Source organism: Pristis pectinata, chromosome 10 (genome assembly GCF_009764475.1).
Source record: "Pristis pectinata isolate sPriPec2 chromosome 10, sPriPec2.1.pri, whole genome shotgun sequence".
In the NCBI taxonomy this organism is placed as follows: Eukaryota; Metazoa; Chordata; class Chondrichthyes; order Rhinopristiformes; family Pristidae; genus Pristis; species Pristis pectinata.
The window spans coordinates 99491228-99513819 of NC_067414.1; the positions used below are offsets into that span (position 1 = coordinate 99491228).

Genomic DNA, 22592 nt, shown 5'->3' on the forward strand with positions numbered 1-22592 from the left:
AAGTCTTGCCATTAACCGTGTATTCTGCCTTCAAATCGATCTTCCAAAGTGTATCACTTCACACTTTTCTGGGTTGAACTCCATCTGCCACTTCTCAACCCAGCTCTGCATCCTATCAATGTCCTGTTGTAATCTACAACAACCTTCTACACTATCCACAACACCACCAACCTTCGTGTCATCAGCAAACTTACTAACCCACCCTTCCATATCCTCATCCAAGTCATTTATAAAAATCACAAAGAGCAGGGATCCCAGAACAGATCCCTGTGGAACACCACTAGTCACCGACCTCCAGGCAGAATACGCTCCATCTACCACCACCCTCTGTCTTCTATGGGTGAGCCAATTCTGAATCCACACAGCCAAGCTCTCCTGGATCCATGCCTCCAACCTTCTGAATGAGCCTTCCATGAGGAACCTTATCAAATGCCTTACTAAAATCCATGTACACTGCTCTACCTTCATCAATGTGCTTTGTCACATTCTCAAATAATTTAATCTCTGACCTGCCCCTCACAAAGCCATACTGACTGTCCCTAATCAGCCTATGCTTCTCCCAATGGCCATAAATCCTGTCTCTAAGAATCTTCTCCAGTAATTTGCCCACCACTGAAGTAAGACTCACAACCTCCACATTTCCATTCTGCACTTCCCCATCTGTTCCCAATTTACTCTTCCAAGTCCCTACCTAATAGCATCATAATTCCCCCTCCCACAATTAAATACTTTCCCATATCGTCTGCTCCTATCCCTCTCCAAAGCTATGGTAAAGGTCAAGGAGTTATGGTCACTGTCTCCAAAATGCTCTCCCACTGAGAGATCTGAAACCTGATCAGGCTCATTGCCTAGTACCAGGTCCAGAATGGCCTCTCCTCTAGTCAGCCTGTCCATATACTGTGTCAGGAATCCTTCTTGGACACACCTAACAAACTCAGCCCGATCTATCCCCTTTACACTAAGGAGGTGCCAATCAATATTAGGGAAGTTGAAATCACCAATGACAACAACCCTGCTATTTTTGCACCTCTCCAAAATCTGCTTCCCGATCTGCTCCTCAGTGTCTCTGCAGCTACTGGGGGGGGGGGGTTCTGTAGAATATTCCCAACCAACTGATCGCTCCCTTCCTGTTTCTGACTTCCACCCACACTGACTCAGTAGAAGATCCCTACAGCACATCCTCCCTTTCTACAACTGTGACACTGTCCCTGATCAGCAAACCACTCCCCCACCTCTTTTTACCTCCGTCCCTGTCCTTTTTGAAACATCTAAACCCCTGAATATCCAGCAGCCATTCCTGCTCTTGTGACAGCCAAGTCTCTGTAATGGCCACCACGTCGTAGTTCCACGTACTTACCCATGCTCTAAGTTCATCAGCCTTGCTCCCGATACTTCTCGCATTAAAGTAGACACACTTCAGCCCATCCAACTGACTGCAATTTTGCCCTTTCAACTGCCTATCCTTCCTCACAGTCTTTCTACACTCTGCATCTATTTGTACATTAAATGCACCAACCTCTGACCTATCACTCGGGTTCCCATCCCCCTGCCAAACTCGTTTAAACCCTGCCCAACAGCTCTAGCAAACCTGCCCGCAAGAATATTGGTCCCAGGTTACAAACAGTTCCCAAGAACAAAATCCTGGGGATTTTCCACATTATAAAAATCAATCTGGTTCACTCATGTTCCTCAGGCCAGGAAATCTGCCATCCTTGCCCAATCTGACCCACATGTGACTCCAAACTCACATCAATCTAGTTGACTCTCTGAAATGGCCAGGCAAGGCTCTTTGTGCAAGGACAATTAGGGATGGGTGATAAGTGTCAGCCTTGGCCAGCAATGCCCACAGCTCATGAATGATCACGATTGAAATGCAAGAAACGCTGCAATCAAGTTGAGCATGGCAAGATTCCAAATATGAGGTAATGACAAGAAAACTTAATTAGCTTTGTCGGTTAAAGGATAATGATTCAAGATGTGAAATGGGTTCGTTTAATGTACTGCATGGACTGAGAATTGGTTGACAGACAGAAAACAGCGGGAATGAACGGGTCTTTTTGAATGGGATATGGGCAGGCACGGTATAGTGTAGCGGTTAGCATAACGCTATTACAGCGCCAGCGACCTGGGTTCAATTCCAGCCGCTGTCTGTAAGGAGTTTGTATGTTCTCCCCATGGGTTTCCTCTGGGTGCTCCGGTTTCCTCCCATATTCCAAAGACGTACGGGTTAGGAAGTTGTGGGCATGCTATGTTGGCGCCGGAAGTGTGGCGACACTTGCGGGCTGCCCCCAGAACACTCTACGCAAAAGATGCATCTCACTGTGTGTTTCGATGTACATGTGACTAATAAAGATACCTATCTTACCTTATACAGGCAAATAGGTTTAGCTTAATTTGGCATCATGGTCGGCACAGATATTGTGGGTCGAAAGGCCTGTTCCTGTGGTGTACTGTTCTACGTTACTAGATAGGATAGATAGCCTTCTTCCCAAAGCAAGGGAGTCTGGAACTGGAGGGCACAGGTTTAAGGTGAGAGGGGAGAAATTTAAAGGAGATCTTTAAGGGCAAGTTTTTCCACACAGAGGGTGGTGGTTATCTTCAATGAGCTGCCAGAGGAGGTGGTGGAGGCAGGTACAGTTACAAAGTTTAAAAGGTGTTTGGACAGGTACTTTGATAGGAAAGGCATAGAGGAGGATGGGCCTAATGCAGGCAAATGGTATTAGTGTGGATAGGCATCATGGTCAGCACGGACAAGGTGGGCTGTACAATTCTATGACCTGTGGAAAATTCTGCAGTTCTCATCGGTCACCCTAGAACCCACAGGGCCAATGTGGAAGCAAGTCATCCTCAGTCCCAAGGGTCTGCCTGTGAAGAAGATGATCCTAAGTTGTAGAATTATGGAGAAAGATAGGATGGGTCCACAGATTAAGGTCCTAAACTGGGGCAGGGCCAGTTTTGGAGGCGTTGGACAGGAACTTGCAGAGGTCGATTCGATAAGACTCTTTGCTGGTAAGGGGACGATTGGCAAGTGGAAGGCTTTTAAAAGTGTGATAACGAGAGTCCAGGGGCAACAGGTTCCTTGCTGGGGTGAAGGGCAAGACGAGCAGATGTAGCGAACCTTAGCTGACGAGAGATATTGAGGCTCTGGTCAGGAAAAAGGAGGCATATATTGGGTTTAGGCAATCAGGAACAACTACACGAGGGAAATCAGGAGGGCAAAAAGAGGGTATGAGGTGGATCTGGCAGGAAGGGTTAAGGAAAATCATGAGGTTTTGTGGTATATTAAAAAGGTGGCTAGGGAGAGAATTGGTCCCCTTAAAGATCTATGTGTGGAGCCACAGGAGATGGGTGAGATTTTTAATGAATATTTCTCATCAGTTGTTACTGTGGAGAAAATGATGGACGTGAAAGGAATGCGGGAAGTGAGTGATGATGTCTTAGACCACATACAAATTATCAGAGAGGAGGTGTTGGCAGCCTTGCAGCGCATTAAGATGGATAAATCCCTAACCAAGTGCATCCTTGGACCTTGTGGGAAGCTTGGGAAGAAGTTGTGGAGGTCCTTGCAGAGATAAATGCTTCACCTTTAACCACAGGTGAAATTCCAGAAGACTGGAGGGCAGCTAATGTATTTAAAAAGGACAGCAAGGACAAGCCAGGGAACTACAGGCCAGTGAGTCTGACATCAGTGGTGGATAAGTTACTGGAGGGGATTCTGAGGGACAGGGTCTAACAACGTTTGGATAGGCAAGGTTTAAATAGGGATAGTCAGCATGGTTTTGTGTGTGGGAACTCATGTCTGACAAATCTCTTAAGAGTTTTTTGAAGAGGTAACCAAGAAGATAGATGAGGATAGGGCAATGGACGTTGTCTATATGGACTTCAGCAAGGCCTTTGACAAGGTCATGCATGGCAGGCTGGTCTGGAAGGTTAGGTCGCATGGGATTTCAGGGGGAGATAGTGGACTTGGCTGAGAGGCAGGAAGCAGAGAGTGATGGTGGAAGGTTGTTTCTCGGACTGGAGGCCTGTGACTTGTGGTGTGCCACAAGGGTCGGTGCTGGGACCTTTATCGTTCATCATTTATATGATGATGAACAAGGCATGGTTAGTAAGTTTGCAGATGATATTAAAATAGATGGTATCATACACAGTGAAGAAGGTTATCAAAAATTACAGGGTGATCATGGGAAAGTGGGCTGAAGATCGGCAAATGGCTTTCAATGCAGATAAGTTGCCTTTTGGGAAGTCACACCAGGGTAGGACTGATACAGTGAATGGTCAGGCCCTGAGGGGAGTGTTGTAGAACAGAGGGACCGAGGAGTACAAGTACATTATTGGCTGAAACCAGCATCATTGGTAGACAGGGTGGTGAAGGAGGCATTTGGCATGTTGCCTTCATCAGTCGGGGCATCGAGTACAGGAGTTGGGACATTATGTTGCAATTGTACAAGACGTTGGTGAGACCGTGCTTGGAGTATTGTGTATAGTTCTGGTTGCCCTGTTATAAGAAAGACATCATTAAACTGAAGAGAGTGCAGAGAAGGTTTACAAGGATGCTGCCAGGACTAGAGGGCCTGAGTTATAGGGAGAGGTTGGACAGGCTAGGACTTTATTCCTTGCAGCATAGGAGACTGAAGGGTGACCTTGTAGAGGTGTATGAAATTATGAGGGGTATAGACAAGTTGAATGCACTCAGTCTTTTTCCCCACAGAAGGGGAACTAAAAACTAGAGGGCAGAGGTTTAAGGTGAGAGGGGAAAGATTTAAAAAGGACCTGAGGGGCAACTTCTTCGTGCAGAGTGTGGCACATATATGGAATGAGCTGTCAGAGAAAGTGGTTGAGGCAGGTACAATAAAGTACATGGATAGGAGGGATTTAGAGAGATGCTGGCCAAACGCAGGCAAATGGGACTAGCTTGGTGGGCTCCATGGTCAGCATGGACGAGTTGGGCAGAAGGGCCTGCTTCCGTGCTGCATTACTCTATGACCCTAATTCACTCCCTAAATCTTTCTCTTTTTTTTCTCCTTTAAGATAATCCTTACAACAGTGACTCCATTTCACAGGGTGCACAGCACCTGGGGACATCCTGATGCATTATATAAATGAAAAGTTTCCTTTGAAAGACATTGAGTGTAAGTCGGGAAACAGGGGCTCTGTAAATTTTGAGTTTCGGCTCTTTGATTTTCAGTCTTCTGTGTAACACCGGACTAGCCTCTCTTAGAGAAATCAGTGGAAGCTGTTTGCCAACATAATTAGAGAACAATCACCACTTCAAGGAAGTCCCTGTCATAAAGTCATCACTCTGGGCGTCACAGTGCTATCAATCACATTCTGCTGGTACCACTTAGTCAGCATTAATGTTCATCAGTACAGCTGAGTCACTCAGGAGATCTTCACAAAATGCCTTCTGCCATGCACAAACCAGGAAAATGATCTTCATAAGCTAACTAATTCCAATACCCTGTATGGAGTATTGCCAACATACACAAGAGTTAAAACTCTCAGGACTAAAAAGGCATCAAGAACCATGCTCTGCAACGTCATCTCAATCTTTTGACACACAGCATAAGCACATTATAAAAGAAATTGTGCCTTCCAAGTCCTTTGTAAAACATTCCACAGTCTTAAGCCGATGGAGTATGGTCTGAGGTGCAGTCATTGTTCTGATGTAGATAACATATAGCCAAACTTGTGTACAGCAAGATCCCACAACAGTAGCTTGATAATAAACAGATAATCTGTTCTAGAGATCCTGATACATAGTTCAATATTTGGCAAATACCAAAGATAACTCTTCTGTTCTTCAAAATAGCACCACGGGATCTCTTACAATGCCCTGGTTTTATGCTTGGTCAGAATGATTTTATTAGTACCTTAGCAGTATTTTATAAGTACCTTAATAACACGTTATTAGGAGACTGAGGGGTGACCTTCTAGAGGTGTATGAAATCATGAGGGGCATAGCCAGGGTGAATGCACTCAGTCTTTTTCCCAGGAAAAGTGAATCAAAAACTAGAGGTCATAGGTTTAAGGTGAAAGGGGAAAGATTTAAAAGGAGCCTGAAGGGCAACTTCTTCATGCAGAGGGTGGTGCACATGTGGAAAGGACTGCGAGAGGAAGTAGTTGAGGCAGGTACAATAACAACATTTAAAAGACACTTGGACAGGTACATGGATGTGGGCCATATGGGCATCTTGGTCAACATGGACCAGTTGGGCCAAAGGGCCTGTTTTCCATGCTGTATTACTCCATGACTCTAACCTATACTGAGCCAATAGAAAGCAGTTGTGATGTTTGCAACAATGCAATGATTCAGATCAAACTCTGGTCACTGTTGAATAGTTCTCAGCCTAGGGACACATGGAGGAACTATCCACAAGCAGTCTGAACTTTAAGGATAGGAGTAATTGCATAGTGTGCAGACACCCACTCAGGTAAACTCTTACATCAAGTGTGAGGAAGTTTAAATTTTTATAATGGATTCCCGATCCAAAAACAAAATGGAAGTTCTGCACTCGGTCACTACTCAACAAACAGAGAAGCAGAGTGCTGAGTCAACAAGGCGAGGACAAAAACTCAGAGGGAGTCAGCTGAATTCTTTATGATGGATTAATGTTTGGCAGTGATGGCAAAAGTCTCTTTTTAAATTGATGGCAGGACAGTGATGAATGAGATTGGGTACTAAAGATCAAGAGAAAAGACAAGCACAGACTCACTGTGCAGAGAGTAGGGTGCGTGTGTTCAGGTGCAGTCCCATCAGGGTTTCAACAAGAATCAAAATCCTCATCTAGCAACAGAATGATTTCCACCAGGGCTTTGGAGCTGGGTAATACGCTCATTCAAACGGCTGGCCCAGCACTACTTCCAACACCAAGCTATTCCTCATTAATCCTCGGTGCCCAGCAATCCTAAGCAATGCTCCTGCTGCTTGCAAAAACCATACCTGTTTAAGATCTAATGAGTCTGGGAATACACAGAGCTGGTCAAGCTAATATAGTTTTAAAAGACACCAATTTTAGTCCAGTTGTTATAAGAAGGTGGAGCTGAGCAAACAAACAGCATGGAAACCTGGGACAGGGGAAGTGTCATCATGGTCACAGCAGCCATGCAGTTTAAAAAGCTGTTGGAGGTCCTTAAATATACATGGAGGAGAATCACACTATTTTTAATTAATAGTCGACAGGGAACTGCCTTCTCTTCAAAACCAGGCTTTTTTAATTGCCCTTTCAGTTTCCTTTGGATTACAGTGAAGGTCCAGAACACTCATTGCATGTTTTGAACTTTGCTTTTGAGATGAGGCAAAGGGTTAAAATCCTTTTAAAGGAGTAAAGCTTTGGTATAGAACTTTAAATTATTCGGCTGGAGATGAAGAACAGTGCTTCGACCATCACAGCTTGAGCACTGTCAGATCAGCCTACATCAGGGTGCAAAGCAGATGTAGCCTTAAAACATCTGACCAGTTTTGACAAAGGGTCGCAGACCCGAAATGTTGACCGTTTCTCTTTCCACAGATGCTATCTGACCTGCTGAGATTTTCCAGAATTTTCTGCTTTTGTTTCAGATTTCCAGCATCTGCAGGTTTTTATTATTTTCATTCCTTGAACATCTCCTACTTTTGCCATTCAGGAGTACCAAGCACCAACAAGTGGGGACAAATTCACCAGACCAGAAGTGACAGTGGCAGAAGAACCTTCCACCACAGGAAAGATATAGCATCATAGAGCTATACAGCAAGAAAACAGGCCCTTCGGCCCAACTGGCCCATGCCAACCAAGTTTCTAACTGAGCTAATCCCATTTCCCTGTGTTTGGCACACAACCCCCTGAGCCTTTCCTATCCACGTAACCGTCCAAATGCCCTTCACATGTGTAATTGTACCCGTCTCTACCACTTCCTCTAGCAGATCATTTCATAAACTCACCACCCTCTGTGTGAAAAACTTGCCCTTCAGGTCCCCTTTAAATCTTTCCCCTCTCACCTTAAACCTGTGCCCTCTTGATCTGGACTCCCCTCCTATGGGAAAAAGACTGTGGCCATCCACCTTATCCACGCCCCTTATGTTTTTTATAAACCTCTATAAGGTCACCCCTCAGCCTTCTATGCTCCAGGGAAATCAGTCCCAGTCTCTCTGTAACCCAAGCCCTTCTGTCTTGGTAACACCCTCGTAAATCTTTTTTGCCCCCTCTCCAGTTTAATGACATCCTTCCTGAGTAGGGCCATCAGAAACGTACACAATACTCCAAATGTGGCCTTGCCAACATCTTGTGCAGCTGTACCATGACGTCCCAACTCCTGTACTCAATATTCTGATTGATGAAGGCAAGCATGCCAAATGCCTTTCCACAACCCTGGTTACCTGTTTCACCCTGCAGCCCAAGTCTCTCTGTCCTACAACACTCTGCAGGGCTCTACCATTGTCTGTGTAAGACCCGCACTGGGTTTGTCTTACCAAAATGCAACACCTCACATTCATCTGAATTCCACTCCGCCTGCCATTCCTTGGCCCAGCTGATCAATTTTAGATAGCCTTCTTTACTGTGTCCAGGTATAAGTGAAAGATCCAACCTTGAGTTAAATGTAATCCATGTAGCTATATAAAATTATAAGAGGCAGAGATAGGGTAGATAGTCTGAATCTTTTTCCCATGATCGGGGTGTCAAAAACAAGAGTGCAGAGGTTTAAGGTGAGAGGAAGGAACTTTAAAGGGGATCAGAGAGTGATTGATATCTGGAACATGCTGCCAGAGGAGGCAGTGGAATCAGATGCAATCACTACATTCAAGAGACATTGAGACAAGCACCTGAATAGGCAAAGCAGAGAAAAATATGGACCTAATGTATGCGAATGGGATTAGGGTAGATGGGCAAAAATACATCAGCATGGACAGGATGTCTGTGCTGTACAACTCAATGGCTCTCAATACTGCACATGGAAGTCAATTAGCTCTGTGAATCATGTAAGCACCAACAAATGAGAGTGTAACTCCAGATACACGAGTGCCTTAGGATGGGTAACTCAAATTACAGCTGATGGAAAGGTTTCCACATGCGGCCACATGCCTCAGCAGAGCTGTGTGTGGTGCCTGCCCTTACCCCTCCTCCAGCGTCCACCTGTCACAAGTCTCATGGCTTCTGCGTCAGCTAAGCGCTCAGCAAGTTTTATGCACAGTAGTCAGGCTGATATTTTAGCCTCAGTACACACTTACTGCCTGCTGTTGATCTTCAACATTATACTCCTCCTTGCTTAGGCAAGCTCTTGGGATCGAGGATGACTTACTCCCACTGCAGTTGCAGGGGTGCTAAGGTGGCTGACAAGGTCAGCGTGGTACCCACAGGCTCGACCACAGATGGGGCAGGAGATGCTTGGTGAGACTGACAGACAAATAGTTTACGAGATGATGTGCTTCTGCCATGTAACTTTGGCTCCAGTGTTGGAGCACACAGGGTGCACTCAAGCTCAGTGTTATCTTAAATACTTTTTCACTTTGAGTTGTCATGAGCCAGGCATTCCTAAGAGTTAATGGGAATGCTGTATTTTTTCAAGGAAAATTTGAGAATATCTTCCTTTACCACCTGGTAATCTCTTTCTGTGACAGAGCTCAAATAGAGCATCAGTTTTGGGAGTCTGGAATTGGAACTAGAATTGGTTTATTATTGTCAAATGTACCGAGACACAGTGAAAAACTTTTGTCTGCATGCCATCCAGACAGATCATTCCAAACACAAATACATCAAGGTAGTAAAAAGAAAACAGAATGCAGAATATCATGTAGCAGCTACAGAGAAAGTGCAGTGCAGGTAGACAAATAAAGTGCAAGGGCCACGACGAGGTAGACTGGGAGATCTTTAGCGTAGGGGAGGTCTGTTTAAGAGTCTGATAACAGCTGGGTAGAAGCTGGTACGTGACTTCAAGGTATTGTATCTTTTGTGTGGGAGTGTGAGAGGGGGAGTTGAAGTGACTGGCAATGGGCATATCAGTGATAGTGTGGGAGTCTTCAGCGCCCCCTCCCACACCATCACAGATACATCAGTCCTCGGCCTCCTCCACTGCCGGGAGAATTCCCAGCGCAAACTGGAAGAACAGCACCTCATTTTCCATTATGGAACCTTGCAGCCTAACGGCATGAACAATGGATTCTCTCACTTTAGGTAATCCACCCCCCCCCCCCCCCCCCAACTGTGCTTCTTCTCTTCTTCCCTCTCCTAGCCCTTTCTTCCCTCTCTCTCCCTACCTTTGACCCATCCCCCAGTGGATCTGCTCTCCCCTCCTCCCCCGCACCTGTTTATCACTCTCTCTTACCTGCATCTACCTATCACCACCCCGTGCCCACCCCGCCTCCCCTCTTTTGTCTACCTATCACTGCTCTGCTTTTCCCTCCTATACATTGGGCTTCCCCTTTTCCTATCTTCAGTCCTGAAGAAGGGTCCTGACCCAAAATGTTGACCGCCTGCTTTTCTCTACGGATGCTGCCTGGCCTGCTGAGTTCCTCCAGCACCATTGTGTTTTTCCATGGAGAAACAATTAGCTGGACTTAAAGGAAGCATTCCTGTGGGTTATGTTACATCCCCTCTTGGGGCAATATACACACTGTTTGGATTTATTACCATCAGCATAAAAGACCAATCTGTCTCAGACCTGATTTACTATTCAACAAAAGAGTCTCTTAAACCTGCCATACACAGCCAGTCAGCCTACCTTTCAATAATCTGTCCATTTAGTAGTCAGCAGTTTGCCAGTGCTCCATTAGCAGAAAAATGTATCTGAATTAATTTCTATTATCAAAGTCCCAAACCACATGATTCCCTGACCACAAGGCAGCCAGACACCTTGTTCCAAGAGGACTTGAGTAAAGGAGAAGAGATAACTTGCTCCAATTACATAAGGCATCAGTGAGATTGCACCTGAAACATGATGTAGAAGTCTGGTCATCCTAAATGATGAAGGTATGCCAGCAGCAGAGGGAGTGGTATTGGTATTGGTTTATTATTGTCACTTGTACCGAGGTACAGTGAAAAGCTTGTCTTGCATACCGATCGTACAGGTCAATTCATTACACAGTGCAGTTACACTGAGTTAGTACAGAGTGCATTGATGTAGTACAGGTAAAAACAATAACAGTACAGAGTAAAGTGTCACAGTTACAGAGAAAGTGCAGTGCAATAAGGTGCAAGGTCACAACAAGGTAGATCGTGAGGTCAAGAGTCCATCTCATTGTATAAGGGAACCATTCAATAGTCTTATCACAGTGGGACAGAAGCTGTTCATAAGTCTGGTGGTACGTGCCCTCAGGCAGTGAAGTTTCACCAGACTGATTCCTTCAGTGCCAGGTTTGTTGTACGAGAAGAGCTTGAGTGGACTGGGCCTGTAACCTCTTGAGTTTAAAAGAATGAGAGGTGATCTCACTGAAAGGTAGAAAATTCTTCAGGGGCTCGACAGGGTAGATGCAGGGAAGATGTTTCCCTTGATTGGGGTGCCTAGAACCTGGGTCAGAGTCTCAAGGTAAGGCGTTGGCCATTCAGGGCAGAGGTGAGGGTAACATTTCTTCATCAAGATGGTGGTAAATATTTGGATTCACTAATACTAACCAGGAAGACTGCTGAATAAGTTCAAGACACTGCCCTCTCCTACTGGATTCCTCCTTCTTTAGCCCTCAGCCTCTTCTACCTATCATCTCTCAGCTTATTACATCTTCTCCCCCACCCACCCACTACCTTCCCCCCTCACCTGGACTCGCCTGTCACCTGAACTCACCTATCCCCTGCCTGCGTGTGCTCCTCCCCCTCCCCCCACCTTCTTATTCTGGCTTCTGCCCTCTTCCTTTCCAGTCCTGATGAAGGGTCTCGGCCCGAAACGTCGACTGTTTATTTCCCTCCATGGATACTGCCTGACCTGCCGAGTTCCTCCAGCACTGTTTGTGTATTGCTAAGGGATATGGGGTTAGTACAGCCAAAGGGTGATGAGGTAAAAGATCAGCCATTACCTTAATGAATGGTGAACAGGCACAAGAAGCCAAATGGCCTCCTCCAACTTTTATTTCTTACATTTTCATGTTCTTAAGTGTGCTCTCTGGCAATGAGCCATGTAAGGAAACTCTAGTGCGGATAACCAAAGATTTGGTTAAAGAGCTAAGTTTTAGAGGAGGAAAACAGGTAGAGATGTGGAGAGGTTCTGGGAGAGAATTCCAGGACTTAGGGCCCAGGCAGCTGTCAATGAGAGAACAATTACATTCTGGGATGGCTTACAGGCCAGAATCAGAGGAGCACAGATGTCTCAGAGGGTTAGAGAATGGAAGAAGAATACTGGAATATGGAGGGTTGAAGCCATGGAGGAATTTGCGAACATGGATGAGACTTTAAATTAATCTGCTGCTCAATCCAAGCAGTGTGAGTTAACAAGCACAGGGCTGAGGGGTGAACAGAACTTGTCATGAATTAGGAAAGGGGCAACAGAGCTTTGGTGACCACATATCCAGTAAATCTGCCTACATCTATCCCCAATGTTATTCAGCTTTGCCTCTGCCTCAACACATCTGTCAAGACTTATCCGTGCTTTTGTTACCTCCAGATCTGACTCTTCCAATTCTCTCCTGGCTGACATCCCTCACTCTACCCTCTATAAAGCACTCTTAAGCCCTCATATCCTCTGCCAAAACAGCTCATTCTGAAATTAGGTAAGACACCTTTATTAGTCACATGTACATTGAAACACACAGTGAAATACATCTTTTGCGTAGAGCGTCTCGGGGAGCAGCCTGCAAGTGTCACCACGCTTCTGGCGCCAACATAGCATGCCCACAACTTCCTAACCCGTACGTCTTTGGAATGTGGGAGGAAACTGAAGCACCTGGAGGAAACCCACGCAGACACAGGGAGAACGTACAAACTCCTTACAGACAGCAGCTGGAATTGAACCCGGGTCGCTGGCGCTGTAATAGTGTTACGCTAACCGCTACACTACCGTGCCTGGATAATCCCCCAGCTTCTCTTCTCTTCTACAAACCATCTACTTTAATCTCCTTCCCCTTCCGCTTCACCCTCACCAACAACGTGCAAGATGCTCACAGTCAAGTTTGACTAGGCAACAAATGGTGTTATATAGGAGGGAAAAGCAGAGCAGTGATAGGTGTTCCATTAATTTTGATTATATTTCTTTTGCAGCCGGGTGTAGATTTTCACCCAAACAGCATTTTTTTGCAAGCGTAAATGAGAAATGAAGGACTAAAAGTACAACTGCAAGTTTCTTGCTGTTCTATCGAGGCAGTAAAACAGAACATCTTAAATTTCAGCTGCCAGAATCTATCCTAGTTGCAAGCCATAGCCCAGTTCTACAATGCATTCTTTTCAAATCCCCAGAGTTTGCCAACCATGCCAAAATACATTAACATAATTGATCAGCACGTCATTGCTTTAATAAGTTGTCTTTTCAATACGAAGTCCCGATGTAAATATTTCAGAGATGTATTCCCATGGTGAAGTTAATAACTTAGTCTTCAATAAAAAGGTCAATATGACATCTATTAGGGTGGATTTGCATTCCAATAATTTAATATATGTAATGTTTGAATGTTTTTAAATGCAGCTGCAGAAATACACTGGTCAAGCAAAATGCATCAAGAGTGTTTCTGAATGTGCAGCGACATGGCCTGTAGTACAGTACAGAAACAAAGAGGGCAAGATCAGTCAAGTGGCAGAACTGCCCTCTCTGTATTCCATTCTCAGGAAGGGGAAGTTGCTGGGATGGTCAGCATTTATTCCCAGTCACAGTGGAGAGAAGGCAGTATGTGCCCAAGAGACTGTGTGACCTCGGAGGGGAACTTGTATGTGAGTGTTCCCATGCACCTTCTGCGCTTGTCTCTCCAAGCTGTAGACCTCACAAGTCTGGGAGACGCTGTTCAACAGGCCTGGCTGAACTGTGGGCGATGAACACTGTGCAATAAATGAGAAACTGAACAGTTTTGACCCAGCTATGAAACCTTTCATATCTCCAAGACTGAGGAGTCAAAGTCTTCCCAGAGAACAACACAACAAAGCAGCCAGCAGTCCATTTTGCCACTCTAGGTCTTACATAAGGTAACAATCTAATGCAGCACTGAGGGAGGTACTTTGGTTCTGTGGTTGAAGAGAGGCCCCCAAAGGACTCCATGATACTGTTTTGAAAAACAGCAGAGACTTCTCCAGACATTTTGGGCAACATTCCTATTTAACCAACATCATCAAATTTAGATGTGGCAAAGACTACTTGGAGTAGCATGTTTTCAATAAGAGGGAATAAGCCGAAGATTTTTTTTTACAAACTATTAGAGCATGAATGTTCTCCCACAAAGGGAAATTATTGTCTCCCCTGCACCTGGCTTTTCAAACTGCAATCGCCTGAATCTGCCAGTCGTCTCAGCTTCAGATCATTGTTCTACAAATTGACACTGCTGGGAGTTGGGAAGGGTTTTTAAGACAGGGGTGGAAACATTTTTGGGAGGCAAAGAATAAGATGAACGGAGTTATGATACGGGCCAGCCATGATTTGATGGAGTGGCACAGAAGGTTCCAAAGGCTAATTAGCCATCTTTACCTTCTACTTACAACAAACAATCTGCTAGAGGAACTCGGCAGGTCAAGCAGCATCTGTGGGGTAAATGAATCATCAATTATCAACGTTTCAGGTGGAAAAGAACTGTCAAGGATTTGGGTCAAGACCCTGCATTAGAACAAACGTCGACAAATCCTTTGCCCCCACAGATGCTGCTCAACCCGCTGAGTTGCTCCAGCAGATTGTGTGTTGCTCCAGATTCTCTGTGTCTTCAGCTCCTACATGTTCTGCACTGCCCACCCCTAACTGCCCTTGAACTGAGTGGCTTGCTAGGCCACTCCAGAGGGCACTTGCGAGTCAACCACACTGGTGGTTCCAGTGTCATGTACAGGCCAGGCAGGGTAAAATATGTGAACTGAGTGGGTTTTTACAACTAACTCTGTGGTTTGGTAATCATCATTAATTATGATGAGCTTTTTTTAAATTCCAGATTATTACCCAAGTTTAAATTTCACAGCTCCCTTGGTAAAATTGGATCTCTGAATCGTTATCCTGGATGCCCAAACAAGTAACTTGACCATTGCTCCAACATGCACAACGTAATTACTTTCGTTCTATTGCACTAATTGCAGAGAACTCCTCTATACTATTAAAGAGGGGTTGCATGGTGGTTCAACGCTGATAGACAAGGGCAATACCTATTACGTGAACCTTTAACCATCAGTGACGTCACCAGATACCATTCAGCCCATAGGACTGTAGAGCTAGTGTTTAACTGTTGAGCTGTACGCTGACGGCAATCAGTTGCTGAGTTGAAGGTATCACAGCACTGCAGGGATCCCCCAGCATAACCAAAGCTACTTCTTACAGATTTAACTTTACAATAGGGGTCATGACCCAAAACGTTGACTGTCTGCTTTTCTCCACAGATGCTGCCTGGCCTGCTGAGTTCCTCCAGCATCATCGTGCTTTTAACTTTACAATATAATGTTAAACTTTAAAAGTACAATGTTTTCAAGACAGGATTACTGTCAAATAATCTGCTTTCCGCCCACTAGCTACAAGGAAATACAAATGGCAGCCAGGGCTGACTCCCTTCCCTTCTCCCTGTTAAAACAAGCCCACCCTTCTTTCCCTGACACCCAGTACGGTGCTGTCCTTTTGTTGAGCACTGCTCTGCATGTTGAAGCATGTCTTTCACATTATTTCATTAAACATATCGTCATGAGCTCAGTCAAGCTTGCTTCAAAACAGCTGATGCCTGGCTGGTGAGCAGAAATTTGTTTATGTTAAATTCCTAATGTGGTTATTAATGAAGTGCCAGCCACAACAGGATTCTTAAACATAGAATAAAATGCTCTGATGTACGACATCTGGTTTGAGTCACAGTCCGGCTCATGACTAGTGCTATTGACTATGTAGACATACAATATGTAGCTCTGTTCTACCACGCCTTATCAGCAACATTCATTTAACAACAGGTCTTCACTTTCCAAATTTCCCACACCCTTCATTTCAACTACATTATTCAAAGCTGTCAGCCTGAGACTGGAACTTGCTCTGCCTGCTAGCTAGAGACATGAAATCATGCTGGCAGCATTGCCACTTCACCTCCTTTGATACTCACTCGTTACAATACCACCCCAGAGACCTCAGGTGTATCTGAGGCATTGGACTGATTCCTGTGTAAATGGAGTTTTACGATGAGCGGTGTGTGCAATGCACACATGCTTAGTAAAGAGAGCCATGCCAAAGTTAATGTGACCTTCTCAGAGCCTGGGGTAGGTCTGGATCTAAACTAGGATAGCCTCCAATCTGCTGGTTCTCTTTCAATCCACATCTGGCGAACTGTAGCTGGACTCCTGTTCCGAGGTGCTTCAGCCGATGGTGGATCGTGCCAGCATTTAGTAGCACATTCTGTTCAGCCTGCCCACTCAACCAGCCACATCCAGAGAGTTAAAATCCCACTTCTGAAGAGCTACCTGTGGCCAACTTTACAGATCAAAGCCGCAAACAGCCTGCTGGAGGAACTCAGTGGGTTGAGCAGCATTCGTGGGGGACCGGGGGGAAGGAATTGTCAACGTTTCAAGTCGAAACCCTGCATCAGGAAACCCTGTTAACATATCAAAGACTGACCCCAGTATTCCAAAAGCAAAGTAGTACAGGAGCTAGAAAGTAGAAATAAAGCTTCGGTAGTATCAAGGAAGTTCTGACGCAAGGTCATCAACCCTAAACATTAACTCTGTTTCTCTCTCCAGATAGAGTCATAGAGCAATACAGCACAGATACAGGCCCTTCGGCCCAACCAGTCCATGCCGACCACGGTGCCCACCCTGCTAGTCCCAATTTGCTGCATTCAACCCATATCCCTCCAAGCCCCGTCCCTCCATGTACCTATCCAAGTGCTTCTTAAAAGATGCTATTGTACCTGCCTCAACCACTTCCTCTGGCAGCTCATTCCATATACTCACCACCCTCTGTGTGAAAAAGTTGTCCCTCGGGTCTCTTTTAAATCTTTCCCCTCTCACCCTAAATCTATGCCCCTTAGTTTTGGACTCCCCGACCCTGGGGAAAAGACTGTTACCGTCCACCTTATCTATGCCTCTCATAATTTTAAACATTTCTATAAGGTTGCCCTTCATTCTCCTACGTTCCAAGGAATGAAGACTTAGCCTGGCCGACCTCTCCCTATAACTCAGGCCCTCGAGTCCTGGCAACATCCTCGTATATCTTCTCTGCACTCTTTCCAGTTTAACCACATCTTTCCCATAACAGGGTGACTAACACTGTCCACAGTGCTCCAAGTGCGGCCTCACAAACAACTTAAGCAACTGTAACGTATTGACCCAACTTCAGATGCTGTCAGATCTGCTGAGTATTTCCTGCAGTCTCCTTCAAAACTCCTTGGGACTACCTTCTACTTCCTTCAGCTAATCAGCAAGAGCTATTGCCCTCGGCCTCTACCACCAACCCACTGCCCCCCATTACTAATTCCAAATCCCCATTACACATTTTCTCAGAATGAACTGGACGATACAGAATGTCATACAGGAGCCCCACAGAATTTCCATGACAGCGCCCACACACACCCCATCAACTACTTTGTCATTTTGAGACTCAAATGTTCTTTGGGTGATTTCCTGTTATACATACTCCGTAAACTATATCTTTGGTATCGGTTTATTATTGTCACCTATACTGAGATAAGGTGAATAGCTTTTGCTTTGCGTGCCATCTAGAGAGATCATGCCATACGCAAGTACATCAAGGTAGTACAAAGAAAATAGAATGCAGAATATAGTGCTCCAGTTACAGAGAAAGTGCAGTGGAGTGCAGGTTGACAAATGAAGTGCAAGGGGCATGACGAGGTAGATTGGGAGATTAAGTGTTCACCTTTATCGTACAAGAGGTCCATCTAAGGGTCTGATAACAGTGGGACAGAAGCCATCCTTGAAGCTGGTGGCTCGTGCTTTCAGGCTTTTGTATCTTCTGCCCGATGGGAAAGGGGAGAAGAGAGAATGACCAGGGTGGGAGGGGTCCTTGGTTACTTCCCGAGGCAGCGGGAAGTGTCGATGGAGTTGATGAGGAGGAGGTCCATCTGTGTAATGGACTGGGCTGCGTTCACAACTCTGCGATTTCTTGCGGCTCTTGGGCAGAGCAGAATCCATACCAAGCTGTGATGCATTTCAACTGAATGCTTTCTATAGTGCATCTGTAAAAGTTGGCAACATTAGGGACATGCTGAATTTCCTTCGTCTTTTGAGGAAGTAGAGGGGTTGGTATCCTTCTTTTGTCATAACGTCCATGTGGCTGGACCAGGACAAATTGTTGGTGATATTTACACTGAGAAACTTAAAGCTCTCAACCATCTCCACCTCAGCACCACAGAATTCCTGCAGCCATTTCCTTTCCCACACAAATCCTGCTTGTCCATTACTCCAGTCACTGCACACCACCTCACAAGCTCTAAGCTCCCTTTCATAACTTCTCCTTTGGCTTGGAGTTCAGAATAGTCTGAATACACCCTCTGAAGAATGTTTCAATGGTTAATGTGCTACATGAATGCAAATTGAACATCAGAGCAGGTACCCCAAATACCACCAGAGAAGGAAGTTCCATGCTACGTCTGGATGCTTGCTCATGTGAGGAAGGGAATGGGCAAAACAGGAGGCAAGCTGATCTGGGTTACCCTCACACCTCTCCCCAGATCAGCTTTGGATTGTAACCATCTGGGAAGGAAAAACAGTGACCATCTGCCTAATGAGGAAAATTTTCATCTGTGACAGGAATCACACCCAAACTCAACCTTCAAAGTCATTGCAATAAAGAGTAGGGACTTTGGCTAATTTTATTTCTCAGCCCTAAGCCAGATATAGAAGTAATATACTCAATGCCACGAAGAACAAAAAGAAGCGCCTAATTTTATACTGGAATGACACCACGGCGAGCAACAATCACTAGGAGGCATTCTCAAGTACACACCTTTGGAAGAGAAACAAAGGACTGCAGATGCTGGAATCTAGATGAAAAACACGACGATGCTGGAGTCCTGAAGAAGGGTCCTAACCTGAAATGTTGACCGCCTCTGCTTTTCTCCATGGATGCTGCCTGGCCTGCTGAGTTCCTCCAGCATCGTCATGTTTTTCATACACACCTTTGGAGAGTAGAAGCCAAAAAAAAAAGAAAATAAATACCTCTAAAATAAATACATGGCAACAAGAAAGAAACAGAAAATTAGACAAGTGGAAGAAGGTAGAACGCCGTATTTCAGAACATCAGTTCAAAGATATTGCCAATTTCTTTCAGCCAGGACTCCACTGCTGTCCTGCAGGTTTACTGCACCGTAACAAATGCGCACTGCACTACCAGAAGGGTAGTGCTGAGGGAGTGCCACACTCTTGGAGGAGCCATATTGAGTTAGCGATGCACTGAAGGAGAGGCGGTACTAAAGAAGTGTTGCACTGTCAGAGGGGCGCTGCTGCAGCAAAGTTGCATAAAAGGGAAAGGTTGCATTTTCAGTGGGAGGGGTCAGAACTGGAAGAATACGCACAATACAGAGGCAATATTGAGGGAGTGCCACACTCTTGGACAGCAGTACTGAGGAAGTATTACGCAGCAGCGCTGAGGGAATGCTGCACTGTAAATAAAAGACAATTCAGAGGGTGTTAGATGTTGCCTTTTTGATGTGATGTTAAACACAGACACATATGCGCTCTCAGTGAATGCTAAAAAAGAATCCATTTTGAAAAGGAGGGGGGAATTTTCTCCTGTGTCCTGAATAATATTTATCCCTTAATTAACATTGCTAAAAGACAGATTAAATACACATTATCACATTGCTTTCCCCGGGATCTTACTACATAGAAATTGGCTCCGGTTTTTCTTGCTTTACGATAGTAACTATATTTCATTGGCTGTAAGGTGCTTTGAGACATCTAGAGGTCATGAAAGATGCTCTATTAATGGAAGGCTTTTTGGTTTTTGGCAGTATTCTCCAATTGGCCTGCCAACACTCACCTCTTGGGCTCCACACAATGAACAGCTAGTTAAGCAGAGTATTGCTGGAACTTGTGAAATCTTAGACCAGTATTAGTCATGGGAGATGCAGTGATGTCAGGGAGAGCCTACCTAAAGGAAAAGCGTTAAGGCAAAGCTATCCAACGTAAAGGTAAATGTGGAGAGATAATTCTGACATACTGTCAGCAACCCACTGTGCGGTCTTCACACTAAGGCACAAAATATTAGTTCCAGAAAGCTAATTTCTTTTGCAATGACAGTTGGCCTCATTACATTGTTAGTATAAGTGAGCTGTTGCATTAAGTCTAACATCTTTGGATCACTAAAAATAAATTGAGATACAGTTCTGAACTACCTGCTCAGATCTGAGAACAGAATAAAATACCCAACATTTATGAGGACAGGTTGAGCGAGCTAGGGCTTTTCCCTTTGGAGAGGAGGAGGATAAGAGGTGACTTGATAAAGGCGTATAAGATAATAAGAGGCATAGATCGAGTGGACAGTCAGAGACTTTTTCCCAGGGCAAAAATGGCTCACACGAGGGGACATAATTTTAAGGTGATTGGAGGAAGGTACAAGGGGCATGTGAGAGAAGTTTTTTTTTACACAGAGAGTGGTGTGTGCGTGGAACACACTGCCAGCAGAGGTTGTGGGAGTAGATACATTAGGGACATTTAAGAGACTCTTAGATAGCCATATGAATGATAGAAAAATGGAGGGCTACGTGGGAGGGAAGGTTTAGATAGATCTTAGAGCAGGATAAAATGTCGGCACAACATAGTGGGCTGAAGGGCCTGTACTGTGCTGTAGTGTTCTAGGTTGTTCTTCTTACATCTACATGGATCAGCCCTACTGGTCCAGCAGCAGGCGATGACACCAAAGGTTGCCAGGCCCTTTCTCAACTCTGGGTCACATCTCGATAAGCCTAAGCCCTTTCTTTGCTGCAACTTACACAGGTCCCAGTCACCATCAGCTGAACCCACCAACCTAGTAAGCTCACAATTCCTCAGTGGCTCAATTTTAAACTGCGTGACCATGACCTCGCCCCTGCCCATCTCTGTAACCTCCTTCAGCTCAACAAACCTTAGAATTTCTCCTTATATCCCAGCTCTGAGTCAGCTACCAGTCACCTATCCTAATTCTGTAGCTTGGTGAGAAATGCATTAGAACGTCTTCACTGCATTGGAGGTGCTTTATCATCAAAGATCCCCACCATCTGGGCCATGCCACCTTCTTGCAGCTACCATCGGGCAGGAGGTACAGAAGCCTGAAGCCAAATACCACCAGGTTCAGGAACAGCTACTTCCCTTCAACCATTTGGTTCTTGAACCAACTGACACAACCCTGATCACTACAGTTTATTGGAATTGGTTTATTCTTATTGTCACATGCACCGAGGAACAGTGAAAAACTTGTCTTGCATACCCTTCATACAGATCAATTCATTACACAGTGCATTGAGGCAGTACAAGGGAAAACAATACAGAATGCAGAGTAAAGTGTCACAGCTACAGAGAAAGCGCAGTGCAGGCAGACAATAAGGTGCAAGGTCACAACAAGGTAGATTGTGAGGTCAAGAGTCCATCTTATCGTACCAGGGAACCATTCAATAGTCTTATAACAGTAGGATAGAAGCTGTCCTTAAGCCTGGTGGTACGTGCTTTCAGGCTTTTGTATCTTCTGCCCCATTGCAAGGGGGAGAAGAGAGAATGTCCGGGGTCGGACATTATGTCCGGGGTCATGATTATGATGGCTGCTTTACCAACGCAGCGAGAAGTGTAGACAGAGTCCATGGAGGGGGAGGCTGGTTTCTGCAATGTGCTGAGCTGTGTCCACAACTTTCTGCAGTTTCTTGCTGTGACAGACAGAGCAGTTGCTGTACCAGCCGTGATGCATCACTTTGAACACTTAGATCGCTTTACACTAAAATGGACTTTGTTTTTTTGAGACATTTTTTTGTTATAATTGTGTTCTTTCTTGTAAAAAAATTCTGTATAATGTATGTTTTTCTTGTGAATGCTGCATATCTGAAGCTATGTGCCTGTGATGATGCTGCAAGTAAGTTTTTCATTGCACCTGTGCACACATGTAGTTGTGCACGTGACAATAAACTCGACTTTGATTCTGACTCTAAATTGCAAGTCATCGCTGCAGTTAAATAGTCTGTATCCAGGCCATTCCTCATTGTGGCTGCAGAACAAAACTGGTGAAGATAAAGTAACAGTACTAAGGGGGTGAAAGTAATTACAGGGACGAAGGAGTCATTATGTGGATAGACTGGGGAATCTGGGGTTGCTCCGCTTGCAATAGAAGATGTTGCAGATGATGGAAATATTTAAAATCAAATTTTGAGTTTAAAATTTGAGTCCTGATGCAGGGTCTGGACCCGAAATGTTGACAATTCCTTCCTCCCCCCCCACAAATACTGCTCGAGCCGCTGAGTTCCTCCAGCAGATTGTTGCTCCAGATTCCAGCATCTGCAGGCTCCTTTGCCTCCATATTTAAAGTCATGAAGTCCCCATTGGCAGGAGGGTCAAACACAAGGAGATAAA

The 22592-nt window shown here is 45.1% G+C and overlaps 1 protein-coding gene across 3 annotated transcripts in view; it reads right to left on the reverse strand.

Annotated features, from left to right (window-relative positions):
* The window catches only part of LOC127574797 (phosphofurin acidic cluster sorting protein 1-like), a 186382-nt gene that overhangs the window by 143109 nt on the left and 20681 nt on the right, over positions 1–22592 (reverse strand). The window contains exon 2 of one of the 3 annotated variants that reach the window (XM_052024154.1): positions 19091–19177. The exons of 1 other annotated variant lie outside the window; for it this stretch is intronic. In XM_052024154.1, the coding sequence (XP_051880114.1) occupies positions 19091–19122 (32 nt within the window). In that variant the 5' untranslated portion in view covers positions 19123–19177. Of the gene's footprint in view, positions 1–19005; positions 19027–19090; positions 19178–22592 lie in introns of those variants that run through there. One more of the 3 variants, XM_052024155.1, reaches the window with a different exon arrangement.